Below are 24,263 nucleotides of genomic sequence, written 5' to 3' on the forward strand. Positions count from 1 at the left end.
AAAATAATGTTTGGTTGGGGATATATGTCTACACAATAAAGTAGTAAAACATGGATATGAAATGATACCATCACCTCTAAGAAAGAAATTACCCTAAAGAGGAAGGAAAGAGAAAAGAAGATGGGATGAGGTGGGCAGAAGAGGAGAGTTTAGCTATTTTTACTTTTATTTTTCCCAACATTTTCTTCTAAAAAATTTCAAATATAAGGTGAAAAAAATTTACACTGAACACCCCATATGCCCATTAAGAGACGCTACTGTTAACATTATACTATATTTGCGTTAGCACCTAATGTGTTCATCTGCCCATCTATTAATCTGTCAGATATTTTATAGAACTCGAAGACTATTGTAGATATCACTCCCCGACCCCAAACCCTCCAGTGTGCATATCATTAACAGAGCTCAACACTGCCTTAGTTTTTCCTTCTGACATAAAGCTGATACATCATGAAATGTACAAATCTCAAGTGATTATTTGCCGAGTTTTGACGAATAGATACACGTGTGTAACCCAAAACCCTACTGATGTATACAACATGACCATCACCTAGAAAATTACCTTATGCCCTTTCCCGATCAAATCCTGTTCCAATCTCTCCAGAAGGAACCAATGTTCTGAGTTTTTCCATCATAAACTGGTTCTGCTTGTTCTATAGGTTGGTGTAAAAGTAATGGCTGTTTTCACCATTAAAAATAATGGCAAAAGCTGTGATTACTTTTGCAGCAACCTACAGCATTTCATATCAATGGAATCACATGGCATATGCACTTTGGGTAAGGCTCCTTTCACCCAGCATCCTGTTCCTGAGAGGTGCCTGTGCTGTTCTGTGTAGGAGTAATTCATTCGTTTTTGTTGCAGAGTACTGCACCATTCCGTTTGTAAGAAAACACCACCATTTGTTTGTCCGTTCTCCTGTAATGGACACCTGACCTCTATTTTCTGGCTAGGAACGTTGTATAGGTCTTCTTGTGACCATATGTTTTATATTATCCTTAAATAAATAACTAGGGTTGAAATAGCTGGGCAAAGGGTAAGTGTATATTTAATTTTATAGGATATCCCCAGACCTTTTTCCAAAGCAGCTGCACTATTTTATATCCCCACCCACAAGGCATGAGAGTTCCAGTTGCTTCACACCCTCACCAACATTTGGTGCTGTTTTTAACCATCCTGATGAGTGTGTCATGCTGTCTCATCGTGGTTTGGACTTACATTCCACCACTGATTGATAATGTTAATGTTGCTATTTTAAAAAACATTTTATTTCCTTCAAACAAATGAAAGAGGCAGAGAGAGAGAGAGAAAGATCTGGGGCAAATAAAACAAAATCTAGGATGTGGGTATGCCAGTTTCTAAGTTATTTTCTGTATGTTTGAAGTCTTTAGCAATTAAAAATAAAAATATTATTCCATCTATAATTCCATCTGTAAGTGTATGTCCCTAGAACCCAGGCTGGGCTTGGAGGCACAGCTTCTTAGTATGGAGGGAGGTTGAGTGGGGAGTGGGTCAGGGGCCACTGAGGGGCTCTGCCATGGAAGGACAGCATCACCCAGGAGTCACTGAGCTCCACCTGCCTCCGGGCATGCCCTGGCCTCGCTCCTGACCAGCTCTCACTTCTGCATCAGCTCCTCACTCACCTCTGCCGGGCCAGGGGTCTCCTGAGGCTGACCCTGGCCAGCGATTGGTAGTGCCGCCTCTCTTTGCCCTACAGAGACTGGGCTTCGGTGACTGTGCTCCCCTCCCGAAGGTCTGAGCCTTGCCTGTCTTTCTGTAGCACTAATTCCTCAAAGGAATTCCTATTGATGCTGACATGCAGTTCCCAAACTGATGCCAAATATTTCTAGATACCACCTCTTTCTTTTTTTTCTTTTTTTTTTTTTTTGAGGCAGAGTCTCGCTCTGTCGCCCAGGCTGGAGTACAGTGGTACAATCGATCTCGGCTCACTACAACCTCTGCCTCCTGGGTTCAAGCGATTCTCCTGCCTCAGCCTCCTGAGTAGCTGGGATAACAGTCATGCACCACCATGCCCGGGGTAGTTTTTGTATTTTTAGTAGAGATGGGGTTTCTCCATGTTGGCCAGGCTGGTCTCGAACTCCTGATGTCAGGTGGTCCGCCTGCCTTGGCCTCCCCAGAGTGTTAGGATTACAGGCGTGAACCACCACACCCAGCCCAGATACTACTTTCTTAAGAATTTAACAGCGAAGATGCCCAGATGCTGCTGGGCCCTCAAATGTGGGCTCTGAAAGCACACGTTGCTACTTCCTCAGACGCCATCCGGCTTTACCTACTTTGCACTTAGCTCTAATTTAAAACCACTCCAGATTCTCCCACCAAACTTGAATAGTCACTACAGTATCTCTGAAAGGGAGACAAACTGCCCATCCTCTGGGGACTCGGGGTGGATTATCTCCACACCCTCCCAAGCAGGGTGGTGAAGGCAGAGGGTGGCCTGCGGCGGCGCGAGGGTCTATGGGACACTTACCGCTGGCACTCGCCGGCGTGCAGGATGAGCGCCTCGCTGCTCCTGGTGCTGACGGTCAGCTCGTGCTCGGTGGAGTTGAAGACATCCAGGAGGAGGTGACACTGCCGGGTACTGCGTTAAAGACAAAAGAAAGTTCAGAATCCTCTGACAGCCACAGAGGAGTGAGTTTCCCTTTCTCTCCTCTCCAAAGACTTCCCACCACTTAAGAGGGGCAAAGTCAAAATGCCAAGTGCTCCCAGGCTCAGAGGATTACGGAGACTGGTTCTGAACACGAGTGTGAACTCTAAGGAGTGGGTGTAAGCATCAGTTCCACCTTGGGCCTAGGGTCCTGGGGACATGTGCTCACAGCTCAGCCATGCCTTTTACCAACCAAGTGGCCTTGGGAAGGTAACCCGAATTCTCCAAACCTCGATATACACTGATGACTGGAACACCTGACTCTGAAGTCTGATCATCTGCAGAGAAACACAGGCATACAGTGCCATTCCAGGATGCTGTGTCCAAGCCAGCATCTTCAGCTACCAGGTTCCACGCTGGGCCCTGAAGCGTGGCAACGCGTGTCCTGCTTGTGTGTGTGTGCACATTCAGCGCGAGCTTCTCCCATGAGGGCAACTCTAGAACTGGGGCAGACGCTGGGGGTTTACTCATCACCCTCTGAAGCCTCTACTCATTTGTTTCCTCTCCTCCAAAGGTGACAAGTAAAATGCTCAAGTTCCCATTGTTCCTTGCAAGGGCTGGTCCACGTGGTGAAGCTCTAGCCAGTAAGGCACAGTCCCCTAGAGACTTTCCTTCCCAAATACAAATGCAATGTCCTGGGAGGAGAAGGCTTTTGCCCTTCCACCTTCCTCATTCCCCTTCCTTCCTCCCTAGAAGCAAGCAGGATGCTCAGAAGCTCAGTAACCATCAGGGACACTGAGGACAAAAACCACAGACTGTGGATGGCAGAGCAGGGTCGGAGGTGCTTGACAGCAGTCACTTCTTTGGGTGGCCGTGGCAGCCCTGCACTGCCGCCCTCTCTCTAGCCGTGCGAGCTCCATGTACAAAGTGGAAAAAATCAACCCCACACACGCCGTCTGTGTCCGTCACCATCTGATAGGTTAACATCACAGTTGAATGCTTGCCGAAAACTCATACGGTATCTCAGACACCAAGTATCACAGTCAGCACATAACAGGTCATCGATAAATGTCTGCTGAGCTCAGTGGATGGCTGCACCCACGACAGGACAGACAGAGATGACAGCAACTGAGCAGAGGCCATTCTTCTTGGAAGAGCAGGGTAAACAGTTTCCATGGGGGGAGAAAACACAGAGAAAAAGATCTGTGCTCTGGGTCACTATTATTAGCCTAGTGTGACTTCAAAACATGGCCTTCCAAAGGGCATTTGAATTCTCAAATGTATTTCTCCAAGTGGGAGGCAAGGCTTTGCTGGTTGTTAAAGGAAAGTCCGGTCAAAGGAAAGGGACAATCGCCTGTGACTTCATCACAACAGCCTCGGGGGTGTCCGTGGAGCCGCATCTGCACTGGAGATGGAGGCTCAGGAGAGGACAGGCGTGCTACTGTCCACAGCCTCGGGGGTAGTCCGTGGAGCCCCCTGCACTGGAGACGGAGGCTCAGAGAGGACAGGCATGCTGCTGTGATGCCCAAGGCCCTGGATGCAGAGCTCGAAACCTTTGGCTTTTCCCAATAGATGTGGACCTCTATTCATTCCAAAGCCACACATGTCCTCGGCAATTTCCAGAGAGGGGAACTGAGGCACAGGGGGTACAGTGACAGGCCCAGAAGTTCACGCACACACATATACACTCTCATAAACATGCACACACAAGTAGAACTTGGTCAAAAGCCCACAGGGCATCTGTGAAATATCAATTTTTCAGAACATGGGCGTGTGACCTGCTCTCAGGCAGAAAGCAGGAGCATGCCACCATTTCTTTTTCTTTTTTTTTTTTTTTTGACAGAGCCTCACTCTTGTCGCCCAGGCTGGAGTGCAGTGGCACAATCTCGGCTCACTGCAACCTCCACCTCAAGCGATTCTCCTGCCTCAGCCTCCTGAGTAGCTGGGATTACAGGTACCCGCCACCATGCCCGGGTAATTTTTGTATTTTTAGTAGACAGGGTTTCACCATGATGGCCAGGCTGGTCTCAAACTCCTGACCTCAGGCGATCTACCTGCCTAGGCCTCCCAAAGTGTTGGGATTACAGGCGTGAGCCACGGCACCCAGCCACATGTCACCATTTATATCATGTAGCACAGCGTCAACAGGGTGCCGCACACCTTGAGATGACAGCTCCCATCAGTTGAGTCTGGGTTTTCTGGGTGGGGCTGCCTTCCCCAGAGGTTTGGCGCTTGGAAAACATTCATTAGCTCTGACAGCTGCCTACAAGAGGCCTCTTCGCTCAGCTCACAGAAAAATGAGCTTCCGAGAATGAAGATCTATTCCTCTGTTGTCATAACTTCATGAAATCTTTAATCACAGCAAAATCTTTCATCAGAAAAGGGAAATCCTAAAACATTTATCAGAGGAGGAAAATTGAAGTGATTTTTTAAAAGCCTGGAATAAAAGGTTCAAATATATTTTGTTTTCACTCACAGAATAGAGTGCTTAGGAAACGGCACAGGAATGAGCAGCATCGATACACAATGCGTTTCTGTCCTCTTGCTCTTCTTTTTTCTGACTCACTGTCTGAGTGTGGGGGCGTCTGGATCTAGTGTTTCTATTTCTTCTAATTGTTGACATGATGATGTACTGGTGGAGCTTGGCTTCCTATCTGTTATTCATAAGTTTCCTTTCCCAGACTGCAGCAGTGGTTTGTGCCATCATAATGTCATTTATCTGTGTACCTTTCCATATGGCTTTGGATGCTTGGTTTTAAGGCTGATGTTCTGAGCATACGGTTTACCTTAATTCTTGTTTGCTTTTTGGGTTTGTTTTTTTTTTCTGGACACATCTATCTGAACTATGGGGAAATCTAAGAAAGCTTCCCGGAAGAGCTGAGACCAGGGCGAGTCTCTGAAGGGGACAGACACGTTTGCCTGGCTTAGAAGAGACAAGGGAACAAAGTCCCAGCAGCATGGAGGAGCCCAGCTATTTTGGGAATCTGGAGTCAGGTTGAGTGTGGGACACCAGGCTGCCAGGTGAAAAAAAGAAGCCCTTTTTCAGCAAAGACAGCAGTTACATATTAATAAAACCACTCTGATATAGTGAGTGGGCACTGTTTCTTCAGCCCCAAATTGGAGATTTTATTAAGTATTTCATCCAACAAATACCTCCTGAGGAACTGAATGAAAAAGACAAGATCCCTACATTCATGGCTATTATACTTTTGTGAGGAAAAAGGGCAGGACTGATGGGGTTGTTTTAAAAAATAAAATTTGCGTCATTTTTTATAAAATTATTTAAAAAGTTGAAAAAGATTGTTGAATAAAAGATTAAGACATACAATCAATACCAGTCATACACATCAACTAAAAACAATTACAAGACAAACTTTTTGAGAAAATACATTTATAATAGCAACACAGTCCACAACACAGGTAGAAATAACTCTAACAAAATATATACACAATATTTATGTAAAAAATTATAAATTCATGGAACAATATTAAAGAAGAAAAATAAGTGTAAAGATGTACAGGTTGAGTATGCTTGGACCAGATGTGCTTCAAATTTTGTTTTTTTTTTAGATTTTGGAATACTTGCATTATACTTGCCAAGTGAGCATCCCAAATCCAAAAATCTGAGATGCAAAACACTCCAATAACCATTTCCTTTGAGCATCATGTCAGTGCTCAAAAAGTTTTGAATTTTGGAGCATTTCAAGTTTGGGGATGCTCAACCCACGTTATGTTCAAAGATGGAAAGACTTAATATTTTTAAAGAAGTTATCTCTTCCAAATTTCTATAAACTCAATGCAACTCAATAAGAAAAATCCCAACAGGGTTTTGTTAAAACAATGATGTGGGAGGTTTTTGGAAGGAATCTGGCCTACTAGATGTCAGGAATTGTTGTAAAGCTGTAATCATGAAGACAGAGGCACTTGGGGCAGTGACAGAGAAATACATTAGTGAAAGAAAAGATAGCTACAAAGCAGACCCATGAATATAAGGAAACTAGAGAGATGACTGTACTGGTGGTGTTGATTAATTAGGACAAGAGTCACTGAATAGTGCTGGGAAAAATGACTATGCAGGGACACAGAAAATTAGATCCCTACCTCACATCATATATAAAAATAAATTCCAAACAGAATGAATAGCTAAATATAGACAAACAATATTTAAAAATCTTTAGAAAAAATATAGATGAATAGTTCATGACCTTAGAAAAAAGAAAGATTTCTCAAATGAGTTACAATACATATAAAATATAAAGGAAAAGAATAAAATGTTTGGCTGCATTAAAATTAAGAATTTTGGTACAATGAAAAACATCAAAAACCAAAGCAAAGACAAGCTTCATTTTTAATGTGTTGCAAATATCTTTTCACAGGCATTTGCAACACATTAAATTGACTAAGGATTTGAATTCTGAATTTATAGAGAACTCCTATAAATCAATAAGAAAAAAATGACCCAATAGAAAATCAAGCAAAGGACAAGAATCAACAATTTAAAGTAGGGGAAACCTAATGACCAATAAACAGGAACAGAAGCTCAATCCAACTAGTAGTTAGAGAAATGGAAATAAACCCCAAGAGTATTATTTCTCACCCAACCTATTGGAAATATTTTTAAAGTGTCCCAGTACCAAGAGTTGGTCAAGCTATAGATCAACAGGAAATATAGGAATTCTTGTCACTGCTGGTAGGGATACAAATTGGTACAACTCCTTCAGAGAGAAAAAGAGTTTGACCTAACAATTCCATTTGTAGCTGCCTATCTTGGATCAACTCAGAGTTTGGTAAAAGGGCACATTCAAAAGTGTTCAATGCAACATTGTTTATAAAAGTAAAGAACTCCTTTTAACTAAGTGCACGTCAACTGGAGAGTAGATACAGACATAAAATGGTAGAGTTAAATGATGGAAACCTATGCAGAGGTGACAATGAATTTAAAAGAACTATATGCCCCACCACAGACAAATCTCATATTAAAACTGCTGGGTAAATAAGTTGCAGAAGATATACAACATATATGTACATCAAATTTTAAAATGTTTTAAAATACTCGATATTGTCTATAAACATCAAATTTAAGAGTAGTCATTCATGCTAAGAGAGCAAGAGACACAGCGTGGAAGAATATACAGAGCTTTAACAGCATATTTTTATTTCTTTAAATTAAAAACATAAAAGCAAATATAATATACTGAAATATTAAAAATGGACAAGTCTGTATGGTAGATAAATTGATACCTCCTAGACCTTTATTTATGTTTCTTACACTTGAAATGTCTTATAAAAAGTTACTTTTAAAGTCACTTAGAATACTGTGTTAGCCTGGGATCCCCCCAGAAAGCAGAGCCTGAGGAAAGGGTTTGCACAGAGCTAGTGCTTAGGTAAGGGATGCCAGGAAGCATGTAGAGTAGGCAGAGTGGGCCAGCAGAGGAGAAGGCGATGCCAGAGGGCACGTTACTGTGCGTCGCTGAGCTGGCGGCCCTGTGGGCAGCTGGGGCTCAATCATCCTTCTGTGGAGCCAAGGGGACTGCGCTTCACACTGTGTGCTTGAGGCACAGAAGAGGAAATAATTGCTCTCCCAACTCTTTCCCTCACTAGTCAAGCTTTTCCCCAGAGGGGTCAGTTCTCTCACACTTCATCCATGCACTGTGCAGAGAGACTACCCATAGCCACCCAAACCTACAGCCTCAGAGAAGGCAGTTAGAATATTCCAGAAAGCAAGAGATGCTCAGGACGGCTATGGTAAGGTGCTGTCAGGTGACACCTGCATAAATTTGGTTGCCATGGCAATAGCTAGTCTAAAAGTGGGCTACTATATGAGGCAGGGCATAAGACGTATGACACAAATATTTTTTAAAAATTAAGTGAATCTCTTGACATTAACATGGATGTTTTAAAATGACTTCAGATCTGATGGCAAACAAGGGCCTCCCTGAAGAAATGATGTTTCAGTTAGGAATCCAATGACAAGAAAGCAATCATGTGATGGTCCCGGAGGACAGCTTTCCAGAGAGAATGAGCACTTAAAGCAAAAATCGTAAGGCCCAGTGTGATCAAGGAACAGAACAAGCAGAGAGTGGTGTAGGAGTAAAAACAGAAGAAAGGTCATGGGGAAATATTCATATTTCATTCCAAGCATAACGGGAAGCTATTTTGAGAGTTTCAAGCAGATGAGTGACATGAATTGGTTTGTATTAAAAAAAAAAAAACGGTGAGTTCCAATTCTAGAAAAGATAGAGTAAGCACAATCTACCCTGTCTCTCCCACTGAATGCAACTATAAATCATAGAATGCACTGAGCTGAAGATGAAGACTCAAAAAATAAATGTTAGAAGGTGGATCACAGTAGGAGCCAGAAACTGAAGTTATTCTGAACTGGCAGTGAGCTGCATCTCTCTCCAGTACCACCTGGCCTCAAATGAAAGGCCTGACAGAGCTCCAAGGGCAGCCTCTCTTCCTGGTCCAACAAGTGGGAAAAGGTACCATGAAGGGCCACAGACAGTAGGAGAATCCCTGAGTCTTTTCCCTTTTTTCTTCCCTTTTCTCTCAGCCCAGCCTCAAAGCAAACCACAGGAGATAATGACATCAGAGCAGTCTTGGCGGGACAGGCTCACACACCTCCCTCATACAAACCACCTCACTGACCCAAAGAGCTGAGGTCCCAAAACCATGGGGCCAGTTTGCATCACTCTGATTTCCTTCTCTGTGCCTCTGGACAGTCAGTCCTCCATGTAGACACACAGAAGGGGAAGCTCACATTCTGGCTTTGTAGCAGGCACACAGGGATAGGAGCCCCCAGTCACTTGGGAAGATTTCAGAAAGGAGATCGATTCAGAGAGCAGACGAAGTCAAGCATGAACTCCTAAGCTCACCAGGGAGCTGAGCTTGAGAGAATCAGACCCTCAAGGGCAAACCACGGGCTTTGATAACTGATCTCCAGGCAAGAATGCCGACGGGCACCCACATGCGGCTGATCCAAGGAGCACCACAAATGCTTTGAAACTGGAACTGCAGCACAGCCTGCAAAAGGTACGCTGCTTTAAAATAAAAAAAAAAAAGTACCAACATTTTCCTCAGTATTCAAACAAGACCTCAATGCCTCCCAATATTATAGTCAAGATGCCCAGAATACGATCTAAAATAACTCAACACAGAACCAAGAAAATATCAAGTCATGAGGAAAAAGTAACAGACAATAACTTCAAGATGACTGTCTTATTAGAAAGAGACTTTAAATGCATTCCAAGAAGTGACCATACTTGAAACAAGTGAAAAGATGGAAAATCTCAGCAAAAAAGAAGATATAAAAAAGAACCAGAAAAACTTAAGCAAAAAAAAGAAAAAAAGAAAAATTCACCAGATGGTGAATTATCTTAGTAACTGAGAGGACAAGTAGACATAAAATCAGAAAGAATATAAGATAGACAAAATTACCATTGACCACCCAGATCTCACTAATACTCAGAGAACATTCCACCCAAAAGCAGCAGAATACTCATACAACCCAAGTGTACATGCAATATTTACCAACAATCACATTCCAAGACCATGGGTGGGGGGGTGGGGGAACTCTATCAACTGTAAAATAAAAATCATACAATGTGTTTTTGGGATCAGTAAGGAATTAAACAAGTAAATGTGAAGATAGATTAACAAATCATCCAATGGAAACAACAGGGGAAAATAAAACAGAAAAAAAAACCACTCTTATGGGACAACAAAACCTCGAAAAATGATGTCACAGGAGACTAAGAAACAAGGAAGAAAATAACATGCCATTTTTAAATAAATAACGGCCACATCCCCCAAAAAAACTGGCAAACGACATAAACAGATTCAGAACCCAAAAAGTTTTTTGTTTTTGCTGTTGTTGCTATTTTTTGTTTGTTTGTTTTTGAGACAGAGTCTCGCTCCTTCACCCAGGTTGGAGTGCAATGGCGCGATCTTGGCTCACTGCAACCTCTGCCTCCTGGGTTCAAGCGATTCTCCTGCCTCAGCTTCCCAAGTAGCTGGCATTACAGACATGCACCACAACACCAGGCTAAACGTTTTTTATGGTATTTTTAGTAGAGACGGGTTTTTGCCTTGGCCAGCCTGGTCTCGAATGCCTGACCTCAGGTGATCCACCCGCCTCTGCCTCCCAAAGTGCTGGAATTACAGGCATGAGCCACCATGACCGGCCCAAAAACCATTTTTTTTTTTAATCCCTGCCTGGAAATATAACCAAACTGCAGAAAGCTAAAGAACAGAAGCCACCTGGAAAGCTGTCAGAGCAAACAATGCATCCTGCACAGGGAAACAATGCATTCCACACAGAGGAGACAGTGCATCCTACCCAGGGAGACAATGCATCCTACACAGGGGAGGCAATGCATCCTACCCAGGGAGACAATGCATCCCACACAGAGGACAAAATGCATCCCACACAGGGAGACAATGCATCCTACACAGGGGAGACAATGCATCCTACACAGGGGAGGCAATGCATCCTACACAGGGGAGACAATGCATCCCACACAGGGGAGGCAATGCATCCCACACAGGGAGACAATGTATCCTACACAGGGAGACAATGCATCCTACACAGGGGAGACAATGCATCCTACACAGGGGAGGCAATGCATCCTACACAGGGGAGACAATGCATCCTACACAGGGGAGGCAATGCATCCTACACAGGGGAGGCAATGCATCCTACACAGGGAGACAATGCATCCCACACAGGGAGACAATGCATCCTACACAGGGGAGACAATGCATCCTACACAGGGGAGGCAATGCATCCTACACAGGGGAGACAATGCATCCTACACAGGGGAGGCAATGCATCCCACACAGGGAGACAATGTATCCCACACAGGGAGACAATGCATCCTACACAGGGGAGACAATGCATCCTACACAGGGGAGGCAATGCATCCTACACAGGGAGACAATGCATCCTACACAGGGGAGGCAATGCATCCTACACAGGGGAGGCAATGCATCCTACACAGGGAGACAATGCATCCTACACAGGGAGACAATGCATCCTACACAGGGGAGACAATGCATCCTACACAGGGAGACAATGCATCCTACACAGGGAGGCAATGCATCCTACACAGGGGAGACAATGCATCCTACACAGGGGAGGCAATGCATCCTACACAGGGGAGACAATGCATCCTACCCTACACAGGGAGACAATGCATCCTACACAGGGAGACAATGCATCCTACACAGGGAGACAATGCATCCTACACAGGGGAGGCAATGCATCCTACACAGGGGAGACAATACATCCTACACAGGGAGACAATGCATCCTACACAGGGAGACAATGCATCCTACACAGGGGAGGCAATGCATCCCACACAGAGGAGACAATGCATCCTACACAGGGGAGATAATGCATCCTACACAGGGAGACAATGCATCCTACACAGGGAGACAATGCATCCTACACAGGGGAGGCAATGCATCCCACACAGAGGAGACAATGCATCCTACACAGGGGAGATAATGCATCCTACACAGGGAGACAATGCATCCTACACAGGGAGACAATGCATCCTACACAGGGGAGGCAATGCATCCTACCCAGGGGAGACAATTCATCCTACCCAGGGAGACAATGCATCCTACACAGGGGAGGCCATGCATCCTACACAGGGGAGGCAATGCATCCTACCCAGGGAGACAATGCATCCTACACAGGGGAGACAATTCATCCTACCCAGGGAGACAATGCATCCTACACAGGGGAGGCAATGCATCCCACACAGAGGCGACAATGCATCCTACACAGGGAGACAATGCATCCTACACAGGGAGACAATGCATCGTACACAGGGGAGGCAATGCATCCTACCCAGGGGAGACAATTCATCCTACCCAGGGAGACAATGCATCCTACACAGGGGAGGCAATGCATCCTACACAGGGGAGGCAATGCATCCTACCCAGGGAGACAATGCATCCTACACAGCAGAAACAAAACAACAAATTTTTCTAAAGTCTGAAGAATCCTAATAAAAAACCAAGGAGGGCAGAAAAAGTGAATCATTTTTAAAATGCTGAAAGAAAAGAATGTTAACTCAGAAGTCCATATCCATTAAAGTATCTTTCAGGAATAAAAGTAAAGACATTCTCAGATAAAGGAAAATTAAGAATGTCAGTCATCACTAGAACTTTTCTAAAAGAACTGGTAAAGAAAGTCCTTTAAACAAAAGGTGAATAATAATACAGGGAAACCTGAACCCAAAGAAAAAAGAGTAACAAAAATGTTAAGTATCTGGTTAAATGTAATTTCCTATTAAGTTACTTAAAAGATACATAATGGACTGGGCGCAGTGGCTCATGCCTGTAATCCCAGCACTTTGGGAGGCCGAGGCAGGTGGATCACAAGGTCAGGAGATCAAGACCATCTCGGCTAACACGGTGAAACCCCGTCTCTACTAAAACTACAAAAACAAAATTAGCTGGGCGTGGTGGTGGGTGCCTGTAGTCCCAGCTACTTGGGAGGCTGAGGCAGGAGAATGGCATGAAACCAGGAGGCAGAGCTTGCAGTGGGCCTAGATCATGCCACTGCACTCCAGTCTGGGCGACACAGCGAGACTCCATCTCAAAACAAAGCAAAACAAAACAAAACAAAACAAAACAACGAACGATATATGATGAATACGAGCTAAAATTATAACATTGGGTATACAATGGGGTACACAATGTATACAGACTTAATACATTATACAACTAAGACATGAGGAGGGGTAAGATAAAAGAGCCTATATTTGAGATTCCACCAAGTGATAAAATATTATTTCTAAGTCAACTATGAAAATCTAAGAGCACTTATTATACTCCCTAAAGAAAACACTAAAACAGCTCTACAAAGAGATAAAGTTAAAAGCTCAATGCTTTAAAAATCAAATAGTTTAAAAGAACATTAAAAAGGAGAAATGGAACAATAAACAACAGAGTGAATAAACAAAAAACAAACCAAAAATAAAATGGTAGACCTCAATTCAAACATACCAAGAATTACATTAAATATAAATGACCTAAATAGTCTCATTAATAGACAGAGATTGTCAGAATACATTTAAACAAACAAAAAAAACACTCAACTACATGCTATCTATAATAAATCCACTCCAAATATAATGGTATAGATATGTTAAAAGTAAAAGAATTATACCAAGAAAACACGATTCAAAAGAATACTGGGCTGTTATATTAACATCAGACACCTAGAGGGACATTATATAATGATAAAAGCATTAATTCACCAAGAATACACAATAATTATTAATGTGTATGAACCTAACTATAGAGTTTCAAAATACATGAAATGAAAAAAGAAAACTCAAAGCATAAATGAACAAAATCACAATTAGAGACTTCAACACTCTTCTCTCAGTAATTGATAGAAAACAGACATGACATCAATAAAGACATAAAAGTAATAAACGCCACCAACCACTTCATACTGACTGATAATTAGTGAACACTCCACCCACCAAGAGCAGAATATACATACTTCCCAAGTGCACAGCAACATTCAACAAGGTAGACCATATTCTAGGCCACAGAAAAAATCCTGAACTAATTTAAAATATAAAGCATACAAAGTATCTTCTCTGACCAAAACAGAATTAACCTAGAAATCAATGGCAGAAGGAAAGCTAGAACATCTCCAACTATCTGGAAATTTAATCAATGCACTTCAAAATAACCCACTGTTCAAAGAGGAAGCCCCAAGAGAAATAAAATATTTTGGAGTGAACAAAAATAAAATACAATATATCAAAATTCTGTGACTGGAGCTAAAGCAGTACTTAGAGAAAAATCTATATCATTAAGTGATTATATAAGAAAGAACGGCTTCAAATCAATCAGCCTATCTTCTATCTTAAGAAACCAGAAAAACATGGTACTGGTACCAAAACAGATATATAGACCAATGAAACAGAACAGAGGCCTCAGAAATAACACCACACATCTACAACCATCTGATCTTTGACAAACCTGACAAAAATAAGCAATGGGAAAAGGATTCCCTATTTAATAAATGGTGCTGGGAAAACTGGCTAGCCATATGTAGAAACCTGAAACTGGATCCCTTCCTTACACCTTATACAAAAATTAACTCAAGATGGATTAAAGACTTAAATGTAAGATCTAAAACCATAAAAACCCTAGAAGAAAACCTAAGCAATACCATTCAGGACATAGGCATGGGCAAAGACTTCATGACTAAAACACCAAAAGCAATGGTAACAAAAGCCAAAATAGACAAATGGGGTCTAATTAAATTAAAGAGGTTCTGCACAGCAAAAGAAACTACCATCAGAGTGAACAGGCAACCTACAGAATGGGAGAAAATTTTTGCAATCTACCTATCTGACAAAGGGCTAATATCCAGAATCTACAAAGAACTTAAACAAATTTACAAGAAAAAAACAACCCCATCAAAAAGTGGACAAAGGATATGAACAGACACTTCTCAAAACAAGACATTTATGCAGCCAACAGACATATGAAAAATACTCATCATCACTGGTCATCAGAGAAATGCAAATCAAAACCACAATGAGATACCATCTCACACCAGTTAGAATGGCGATCATTAAAAAGTCAGGAAACAATGGAGGCTGGAGAGGATGTGGAGAAATAGAAATGCTTTTACGCTGTTGGTGGGAGCATAAATTAGTTCAACCATCGTGGAAGACAGTGTGGCAATCCCTCAAGGATCTAGAACTAGAAATACCATTTGAGCCAGCGATCTCATTACTGGGTATATACCCAAAGGATTATAAATCATGCTACTATAAAGACACATGCACACATATGTTTATTGTGGCACTATTCACAATAGCAAAGACTGGGAACCAACCCAAATGTCCATCAGTGATATACTGGATTAAGAACATGTGGCACATATATACCATGGAATACTATGCAGCCATAAAAAAGGATGCGTTTATGTCCTTTGCAGGGACATGGATGAAGCTGGAAACCATCATTCTAAGCAACTATTGTAAGGACAGAAAACCAAATACCACATGTTCTCACTCATAGGTGGGAGTTGAACAATGAGAACACATGGACACAGGGCGGAGAACATCACATACCAGGGCCTGTTGGGGGGTGAGGGGCTGGGGGGGATAGCATTAGGAGAAATACCTAATGCAAATGGCGAGTTGATGGGTGCAACAAACCAACATGGCACATATATACCTATGTAACAAACCTGCACATTGTGCACATGTACTCTAGAACTTAAAGTATAATAATAATAAAAAAAGAAACCAGAAAAAGAACAAATGCTTAAAGGAAGCATAAGAAGGAGATGATAAAGGGCAGAAATGAATTAATTAAAATGAAAGCAGACAAATAGAAAAATATCAATAAACTAAAAAACTGATTCTTTAAAAAGATCAATATAATTGATAAACCTCTAGCCACAATTACAAAGGAAAAAGGAGAGAGAACACAAATGACCAGCATCATAAATAAACGAGGGAATACCACTTCAGCCACAAACATTAGAAGGACCATAATGAAATACTACAAACAACTCTACTCATGTAAATGTGACAACTCAGATGAAATGGACCAGTTTCTTGAAAGTCACAAACTACAAAAATCCATCCAAGAAAGCACTTATCCACTGCTAGTAGTGATGGAAAATGGTACTAACGCTCTGGAAAACAGCTTGGCAGTTTCTTACAAAGTTGAACAGTGAGAAACACATCATATAATCCAGTAATCCCAGTCCCAGGTATTTATCCTAGAGAAATGAAAACTTAAATAGGTAGCCTGAAAAGTCCTATATCTATTAAATAAATTAAATGTATTGTTTTAAAAATCATTCTGAAAAAGAAATCTCTATGCCCAGATTGTTTGCTTATGCATTCTACCAAGCATTTCAAAAAGAAATAATTCTATACAATCTCTTCCAGAAAATAGTAGAAGAAACAATTCTCAAAACGTTTTCTGAGGCCAGCATTATCTAACACCAAAACTAGACAAAGATGGAAGAAAAAACGACCACAAATACCCTTCGTACCAATAATCCTCAACAAATTTTTTGATACCAAAAAAGCATCTGACAAAACTCAAATTTCATTCATGATTTAAAAAAAAAACACTCAACCAACTATTAATAGAAAAAAAACCCCTTAATCTTCAAAAAATATGGATGCTAAAAAGTACAGAATGCTGATGAATAAAATCAAAGACCTACATAAACAGAAGTATATGCAGTGCTCACAGATTGGAAGGTGCAATATACTTATCAATTTTTCCCAAGTTAATCCATAGATTTAACAAAATTCCAGTCAAAATCCTAGAATGACACTGTAGATATAGACAATCTTATCTGAAGATTTATATGGAAATACAAAGAAACAATAGACAGAACAATTAAAAATAAAAGAAAAAACTCTGAGGACTCAGAGTTTTAGAGGATTCCACCCAATTTTAGTAGTAAAAGATTTACTGTAGGGTACGCTAACATAGTAGTAAAGACTTATTCTAGGGTACACTAATATAGTAGTAAGGACTTACTACAAGGTACACTAATCAGGGCAGTGTTGTATTGGTGAAAGAATATCCACATAGTTCTCTGGAGCAGAATAAACTGTCCAGAAATAGAATTACACACAGATACAGTCATTTTATTTTTGACTAAGAAGAGAATTCAACGGAGAAGAGATAATCCATTCAACAAATAGTGTTGGGACAACTGGATTCCACTTGTCAAAAAAAAAAAAGGAAAAGAAATTTAAACTTCACAATTTATACAAAAGTTACTCAAAACACACAGGTAAATGCAAAACAAAACTGTACGATTTTACAAGAAAACATAAAAGAAAAAAAAGCATAACCAAAAGTAGGATCCATAAAAGGAAAATTAGATTCATTAAAATTAAAAATATATCTCTGTGAAAGACACTGTTAAATGAATGAAAAAGTTATGGAATTCAAGAAAACATTTACAAATTACATATCAGATAAAGGACTTGTATCTATAATATATTTAAAAAACTTTTGAAACTCAACATCAAGAAAACGAATAACCTAATAAAACACTGGGCAAAAAGACTTAAAAAGGTACTTTACCAAAAAGCCAGAAAGACAACAAGTAAGCACATGAAGAAAGGATCAATGTCATTCATCACTAAGAAAGCACAAATTAGGCTGGGTGCGGTGGCTCATGCCTATAATCCCAGCACTTTGGGAGGCTGAGGCAGGTGGATCACCTGAAGTCAGGAGTTCGAGACCAGCCTGGCCAACATGGTGAATATGTTTGTGAACAACAAAAACCAAAACCTCGTCTCTGCTAAAAATACAAAAAACTAACTGCATGTGGTGCCATGTGCCTGTAGTCCCAGCTACTCAGGAGGCTAAGGCAGGAGAATCGCTCGAACGCGGGAGGCACAGATTGCAGTAAGATGAGCTCGCACCACTGTACTCCAGCCTGGGTGACAGAGTGAGACCCTGTCACGAAAAAAAAAAAAAAAAAGTGCAAATTAAAACTACAGGAAGATACCACTACATGCCTATTAAAATGGGTAGAAAATCTTTTGAAAACTGACAATACCACATGCTGATGAGGAAACAGAGAACTTATCCACTGCTAGTAGAGATGAAAAATGGTACTGCCACTCTGGAAAACAGCTTGGCAGTTTCTTACAAAGTTGAATAGTGAAAAAATACATCCTATAATCCAGCAATCCCAGTCTTCGGTATTAAACCTAGAGAACTGAAAACTTAAATTCACAAGAATCACTCTACATGAGTATTTACAGCAGCTCTATTCATAATCACAAAAAGCTGGGAACAGCCCAAAGGTCCTTTAAACAGTGAATGGATCCACAGGCTGTGACATACCTGTACAACGGAAAGCAACTCAGAAATAAAAAGGATCAAACTGTTGATAGACTCAGTGACACAGACAGATCACAGAATGCGGAATGAAAGAAGCCACCCCAAGAAAGGAACACACAGTATTATTCCATTTATAAGACATTCTGGAAAAGCCAGACTATAGAGATGGAGAATAGATCAGTGTTGCCACAAGTGAGGGGTGGATGCAGAGCATGATTCTAAGTGGCAGTGTGTGAAGTGTTGCGGGTAATGGAACTGTTCTTCATCCTGACTGTGATGGATACACCAAGCTATCTGTGTTGCTCATTAAAGTTAGAACTCAAAAAATTGTGCACCAAAAAAGTTCATTTTACTCTATGTTAATTTAAAAAACATTTAAATCAATGCAATTAAACAAACAAACATCATGATGAGTTTGAAGGACCACAGTGTGTTAAGTTTACTCCAATACTGGTCCTGTTGCTTAATAGCTATAACATCATAAGCAAGTCATTTAATTTCTCTGAGTGTCGGTTTCCCCAGTCCTCCAATGGGGATAACAACGCCTATGTTATAGAATTATTAGGAGGCTCCAGTGACACCCAGGGACTCTGACCTTCTCTGGGTTAGGGCTTCACTGTGCAAGCTGAACCTGCAGAGTAGGAAGGCACTGAAATCTCTATGGGGAAGGAACGTCAGCACACAGCACCAGCACATGAAGCACAGCAGCGTGGGCACCAGTCAGGGAAGGTTCTGAAAGGAAGTGACTCCTGCACTCACAAAGGCACTGAGTATGATTCTAAGCGGCAGCCTGGTGAAGTTTTGGGGGTAAACGAGCAGGTCTACTAGGGAGAGGGCTCTCTAGACACTGTGAACAGTGTTTGCAACGGTCTCAAGCTCAATCAGCACTACTTATTGGGGGAACTTACGGGACCTTCCTCACGTGAGTGAGGAAATGTGGGTTTTGGGAAGACAGGGAAGAAGGGCTGGGTCAGATCATGGGAAGTCTTGGGTATCAAGCTCTGGAAGTGGAACTTGACCTACCGATGACGGGACTCACTAAAAGACATTAAGAAAATAGGGGGAAAGGTCTTAGCCAGGCATGGTGATGCATGCCTGTTGTCCCAGCTACTTGGGAGGCTGAGGCAGGAGAATCTCTTCAGCCCAGGAGGTTGAGGCTGTAGTGAGCCATGATCACACCATTGTACTCCAGTCTGGATGACAGTGAGACCCTGTCTTTAAAAAAAAAAAAAAAAAAAAAAAAAAAAAGGAGGAGAAGGAGGAAGGAAAATGTCATGTATGTGTTTTAGAATACTTTGGCATCTACTGAGAGAAATAATTGAAAAGGAAGAAATTGAAGGCAAAGTGGCTTTGAAAAGTTGTCACAACTTTTCAAGAAATAAATTAGGAGGATTGTCCTAGGGGACAAAGGTGACAAGTCTGAGTCAACACATGGCTATTCAAGTAAAAAGAACAGGTTTGGTGGCAGACGGGAACGTGGTGGCATTTCCCCATCAACTGACAAGCAACCCAGTCTTTGTGAAGGGTCTCTGAAGCTTTATGTTATTGAAGACAGTAAGGATAAGTGTTTCTAACTTTTTAATTAATAAACTTTAAATATCATTTTTTAAATGTTCCCTTAAGAGAAACAATTTAGAATGGCTGGAATCAAAAAGATAGATACAATAACAAATATTGGCAAGAATGTGCAGAAATCTATACGCTATGGGAATGTAAAATGGTGCAACCACTTCGGAAAACAATCGAGCAGCTCCTTAAACTATTTAAACATAGAGTTACCATATGATCCAGCAACTCCGCTTCTAGGTTTATACCTAAGAGAAATGAAAACATGCAGCCACACAGAAACTTAAACACGAATGTTCATAATAGCATTATTCACAATAGCAGAAAAGTGCAATCAACCCAAATGTCCGTCAACTAATGAATGAACAAAATATATCCATTCAACAGAAAATTATTCGGCAATAAAAAGAATCTTGAAAACAACACGCCAAGTGAAAGAGGGTAGTCACATGTTGTTTCCATTTATATGAAATATCTAGAGTAAGCAAATCTAGAGAGACAGAAAGTAGATTAGTGGTAGATTGGTGGTTGCCTAGGGTGAGGGACGGAAGTAGGGGGATAGAGAACGGCAGCGACAGGTGCAGGGTTTTTTCTGGGAGGATGAAAAGTTCTAAAATCGATTGTTGTGATGGCTGAACAACTCTGAATATACTAAAATGTTGAATTATACAGTTTAAGTGGGCGACTTATGTGGCATGTAAATTATATTTCAATAAAGCTATTTAAAAAGAAGAAGGCCGTTTGAGATCCTGAGTGTACAGGAAGCAGGGGCGTCCAGGAACTGGGGGAAGAGATCCACCAAACACACTCACGGCACACACAGCAATGCTTCATCTCTCAACTGACCCACACGCAGTGCCATAGTTGAACAAACAGTTGAAACTTTGTTACACTGTCTAATTTGTGCCCATCAGGGATCACTGGTTAAAGAGGAGAGCCATGAAGAACGCACGTAATCAGGGGCATGACAGTAACTCTGCAATTGTGCCTCCGGGTGACGGTAACCAGGTCTCTGAGTTGCATTCATCTAATCAAAATCCATTTGCAGCACATCAAGACATTTGTAAGGCCTCAAAATGCAATGTTTGAAATATAACATATAATGATGATTATGTCCAATTTTGCTTTTTGTTTTCTGGGAATTAAGACAATCCAAATTCACAGGAAATTATTTGTAGAAAAGTACTTACAAATAACAACCTGAAATCATGTTTCATGCATCACCATGTAAAAATTAAACTCTACAATGATCAAAGAAATGAAGAGAACTTTAAAAATGCAAAATGCAAGAATTCCAAACATAAGTTTGAAAAGAAACTCTGACTAATTGATGATGTTGAACAATCTACCTTTTAACATACATTCAATCCCCAAACCAAGCATGGTATGCTTGTTTTTAATTGATGTTTATAAATCAGGCTTTGAAATATATTTAAAAGTATACAGTGCTTATTAATACAAAATCTTTAAATCTGTTATTATTTTAAAATGAACTTTAACATATAATATATAGTAATATACCAATCTAAAATATAGATCACGTAAAATTCTTGCTTTTAATAGTAATATGCATCAGTAAAACATAAAATAGGTCCTCTCAAGACAGACTAGTGAGCAGACACAGAATACTGTGAGATCATTCGCTAGGAGACAGTACAGTTGCTTGGATAACAAGTGGATGACACGGGGAACTCGGGAGCACTAGTTATGGAGTCTGTGTCAGTCCAGATGGAACGTCAACCTGCTCTACCGTGTGGAGGCTGGGTGCCAGCTTCTGCCCTGCACAGAGCTACAATATATTAATAATAGGAATGGCAACAAAATGTGTGTTCATCCTCTCAGGGCACACAAGCCAACAGGTAAGGGATGGGATGAAGCAGACGCATTGAATTGTTAAGTTCCCTTCCAATGAGAGGGTCCATGAATTGACTGTGATGGCAATTTCAGGGCAGGGTGCTGTGTGGAGCCTGTGACACTGGTTCCAATTTGTTCTCCAGCCTCCTTTTCTCACAAAAGCAGGTCTCAGTGCAGATCTCGCAGCATCTCTTCTTCAATCTTCCTTGCGGAGCTTCTCAAAGCACAGCCCTATCCCTCTCATCAACCACCATGAGGGATTCGCTGACTGGGCTGTTTCTCTGCAACTTCCACAATGAAGAGGGTGAAGCCCCTTACCTTGCCCTGGAATATTCTTTCTGAGGATTTTTGAGAGGTAAAGCAGCCACTGATGGCAGCGTCCGGAGGATAAAATCACCGTCAAAGAGGAAGCAGGGCCACAGCTTGCTTGGCAGACCCAGCCTGGCTTGATGCTGCGCGTGCACTGGACAAACAGCAGGCACAGGGCACAAGGGTCGAGAGTAAACTCCGCCCTCACCTACAGCTGTTGTGACCACCTGTCACCTCCTGGCCTCCCAGACCTTGTCTACATCTGATGCCTCATTATAGACACAGAATGGTTTTTTTAAAAAACTTGGAAAGTTGATCAGACTTTTAAAATATCACAAAGGAGTCTTAATGTTGCATTTAAGATAATTCCTTTCAATATTTATTTTCCAAATATCCCAGCCACAGACCTGAAGAGTTTATATCCCAGTAGGAAAGGCTGGGTATAGGGTGCATAGAATTTCCCCATACATCTATTTCTTTTGCAATTGCTTGTGAATCTGTCATTGTTTCAAAATAAACTGAAAAAATGACATGGGTCTGAATCAAACCAAGAGAACCTAAAAACTGTTTCTATTTTTAGTCATCTAAGGAGGGGAAGAGGGAAAAGAGGTCTACAGTCCTGTAGCTCCTTCCAGGGTTTAGAAGCATAATGGACTTGGACCATTTTTACCCTGTAGAAATGTACTTATCATGAAAAAAAAAGGAAAGTCTTAAGTCCTTGATACTTCAGAAGAGCATCCGTAGACTCCGCCATTTCTACACTAGGTCAACCAGCGTTTAATATCACTTCTGTGGTTCAAATACGGTGCTCCTGTTATAACAGCAGACTGATATTGTCAAGACATCACAGGACAAATGAGCACTGGCCCAGCTTATTACGCTCATTTTAAAAAGTACAGTCAGCAAGGATCAGGAAAACCAATCATGTATATGATTTAAATGATCTAAATAAAAAATAGTGAAAAATATTTTACGTTTATTATACTTTGTTCTTATTAATTTAGCAACAGATTTGTACAGCCTGTTCCCCCTACCATCTTCCCCTTCTCATACACGACATCTCCATTTCCGCAGATTCTCAGGACAAAGGCCTTGGAGTCACCACACCTCCTGTGAAATAGCAAGGCTTAGCCTATTTAATGTTTGTTCCGAGGATATCCAGAACCTGACCATTCTTTCCACCTTGACCTACTCCTGTCCCAGAGTTACTGCGGCAGGACTGACATCCACTCCCATCCGTGGCGCAACAGCACATTCTCCCATAGCAGCTCTCCGCCTTTTCACAGCACTTCCCCCCTGCTACGCTGATGTTTGCTGTCTACACAACCTGCTATATTTATGCTTCTCGCCTATCTTTCTCCATTCAAATATAAGCTTTTTGAGAGCATGAACTCAACTTTACTCATTGCTGCCTTCAGTGCCCAGGACAGTGCTTCGCAGAAAATAGGGTGCAAGGAGTATTAGTTCCAAGGAGGGAGAGAGGGAGGGAAGATGAACGCTATGCTGGTGAGGCTGCAGGGAACCAGGTCCATTGATGCAAACTTCACTGTACTCTATACCAAGAATTTTTGATGAACAATTTAAAATGATAGACCAAAATCTAGAAATTACTTATGACTTTTTGTAAGTCTTACTTCATTATTTATTTATACCATGAATAACAAATCGAAACTTAATTTTTAACAGTTATAACAACTAAATTTGTGGAATACTTTAAATTTTAGATTTTGTAAAATCTTAGATTTTTGCAATTTAAAAAATTAGTTCCCAATATCACATCATCTACAAAAAACATGAAAGATGGATGAATAATCTCAATGTAAAATTATAAATATATTAGCAGAAAATCAAGGAGAACGTATGTATAATCTTAAGTAGGGTAAGTTTTTTTTAAGTGAAGCCCGAATGAAGCCAATAAGAACAAAATAATTTTACTAAAAATGTTCATAAAAGGTGACCAAAATAATTTGTATTAAATGCAAATAGCAAATTCAGATAAGGTTAAAATATACGGCACACAAAGCTTCCTGAAGATCAATAGAAAAAGATTAA

General features: G+C 41.1%; 1 protein-coding gene across 6 annotated transcripts in view; it reads right to left on the reverse strand.

Moving 5' to 3' along the window:
* The window catches only part of TRAPPC9 (trafficking protein particle complex 9), a 724,494-nt gene that overhangs the window by 253,978 nt on the left and 446,253 nt on the right, over nt 1–24,263 (reverse strand). For 5 of the 6 annotated variants that reach the window (XM_030795379.1, XM_030795381.1, XM_030795380.1 and 2 more), the window contains one exon: nt 2,487–2,597. In XM_030795379.1, the coding sequence (XP_030651239.1) occupies nt 2,487–2,597 (111 nt within the window). Of the gene's footprint in view, nt 1–2,338; nt 2,352–2,482; nt 2,598–24,263 lie in introns of those variants that run through there. The other variant, XM_030795383.1, reaches the window with a different exon arrangement.

This window comes from Nomascus leucogenys, chromosome 16 (genome assembly GCF_006542625.1).
Source record: "Nomascus leucogenys isolate Asia chromosome 16, Asia_NLE_v1, whole genome shotgun sequence".
Lineage (NCBI taxonomy): Eukaryota > Metazoa > Chordata > Mammalia > Primates > Hylobatidae > Nomascus > Nomascus leucogenys.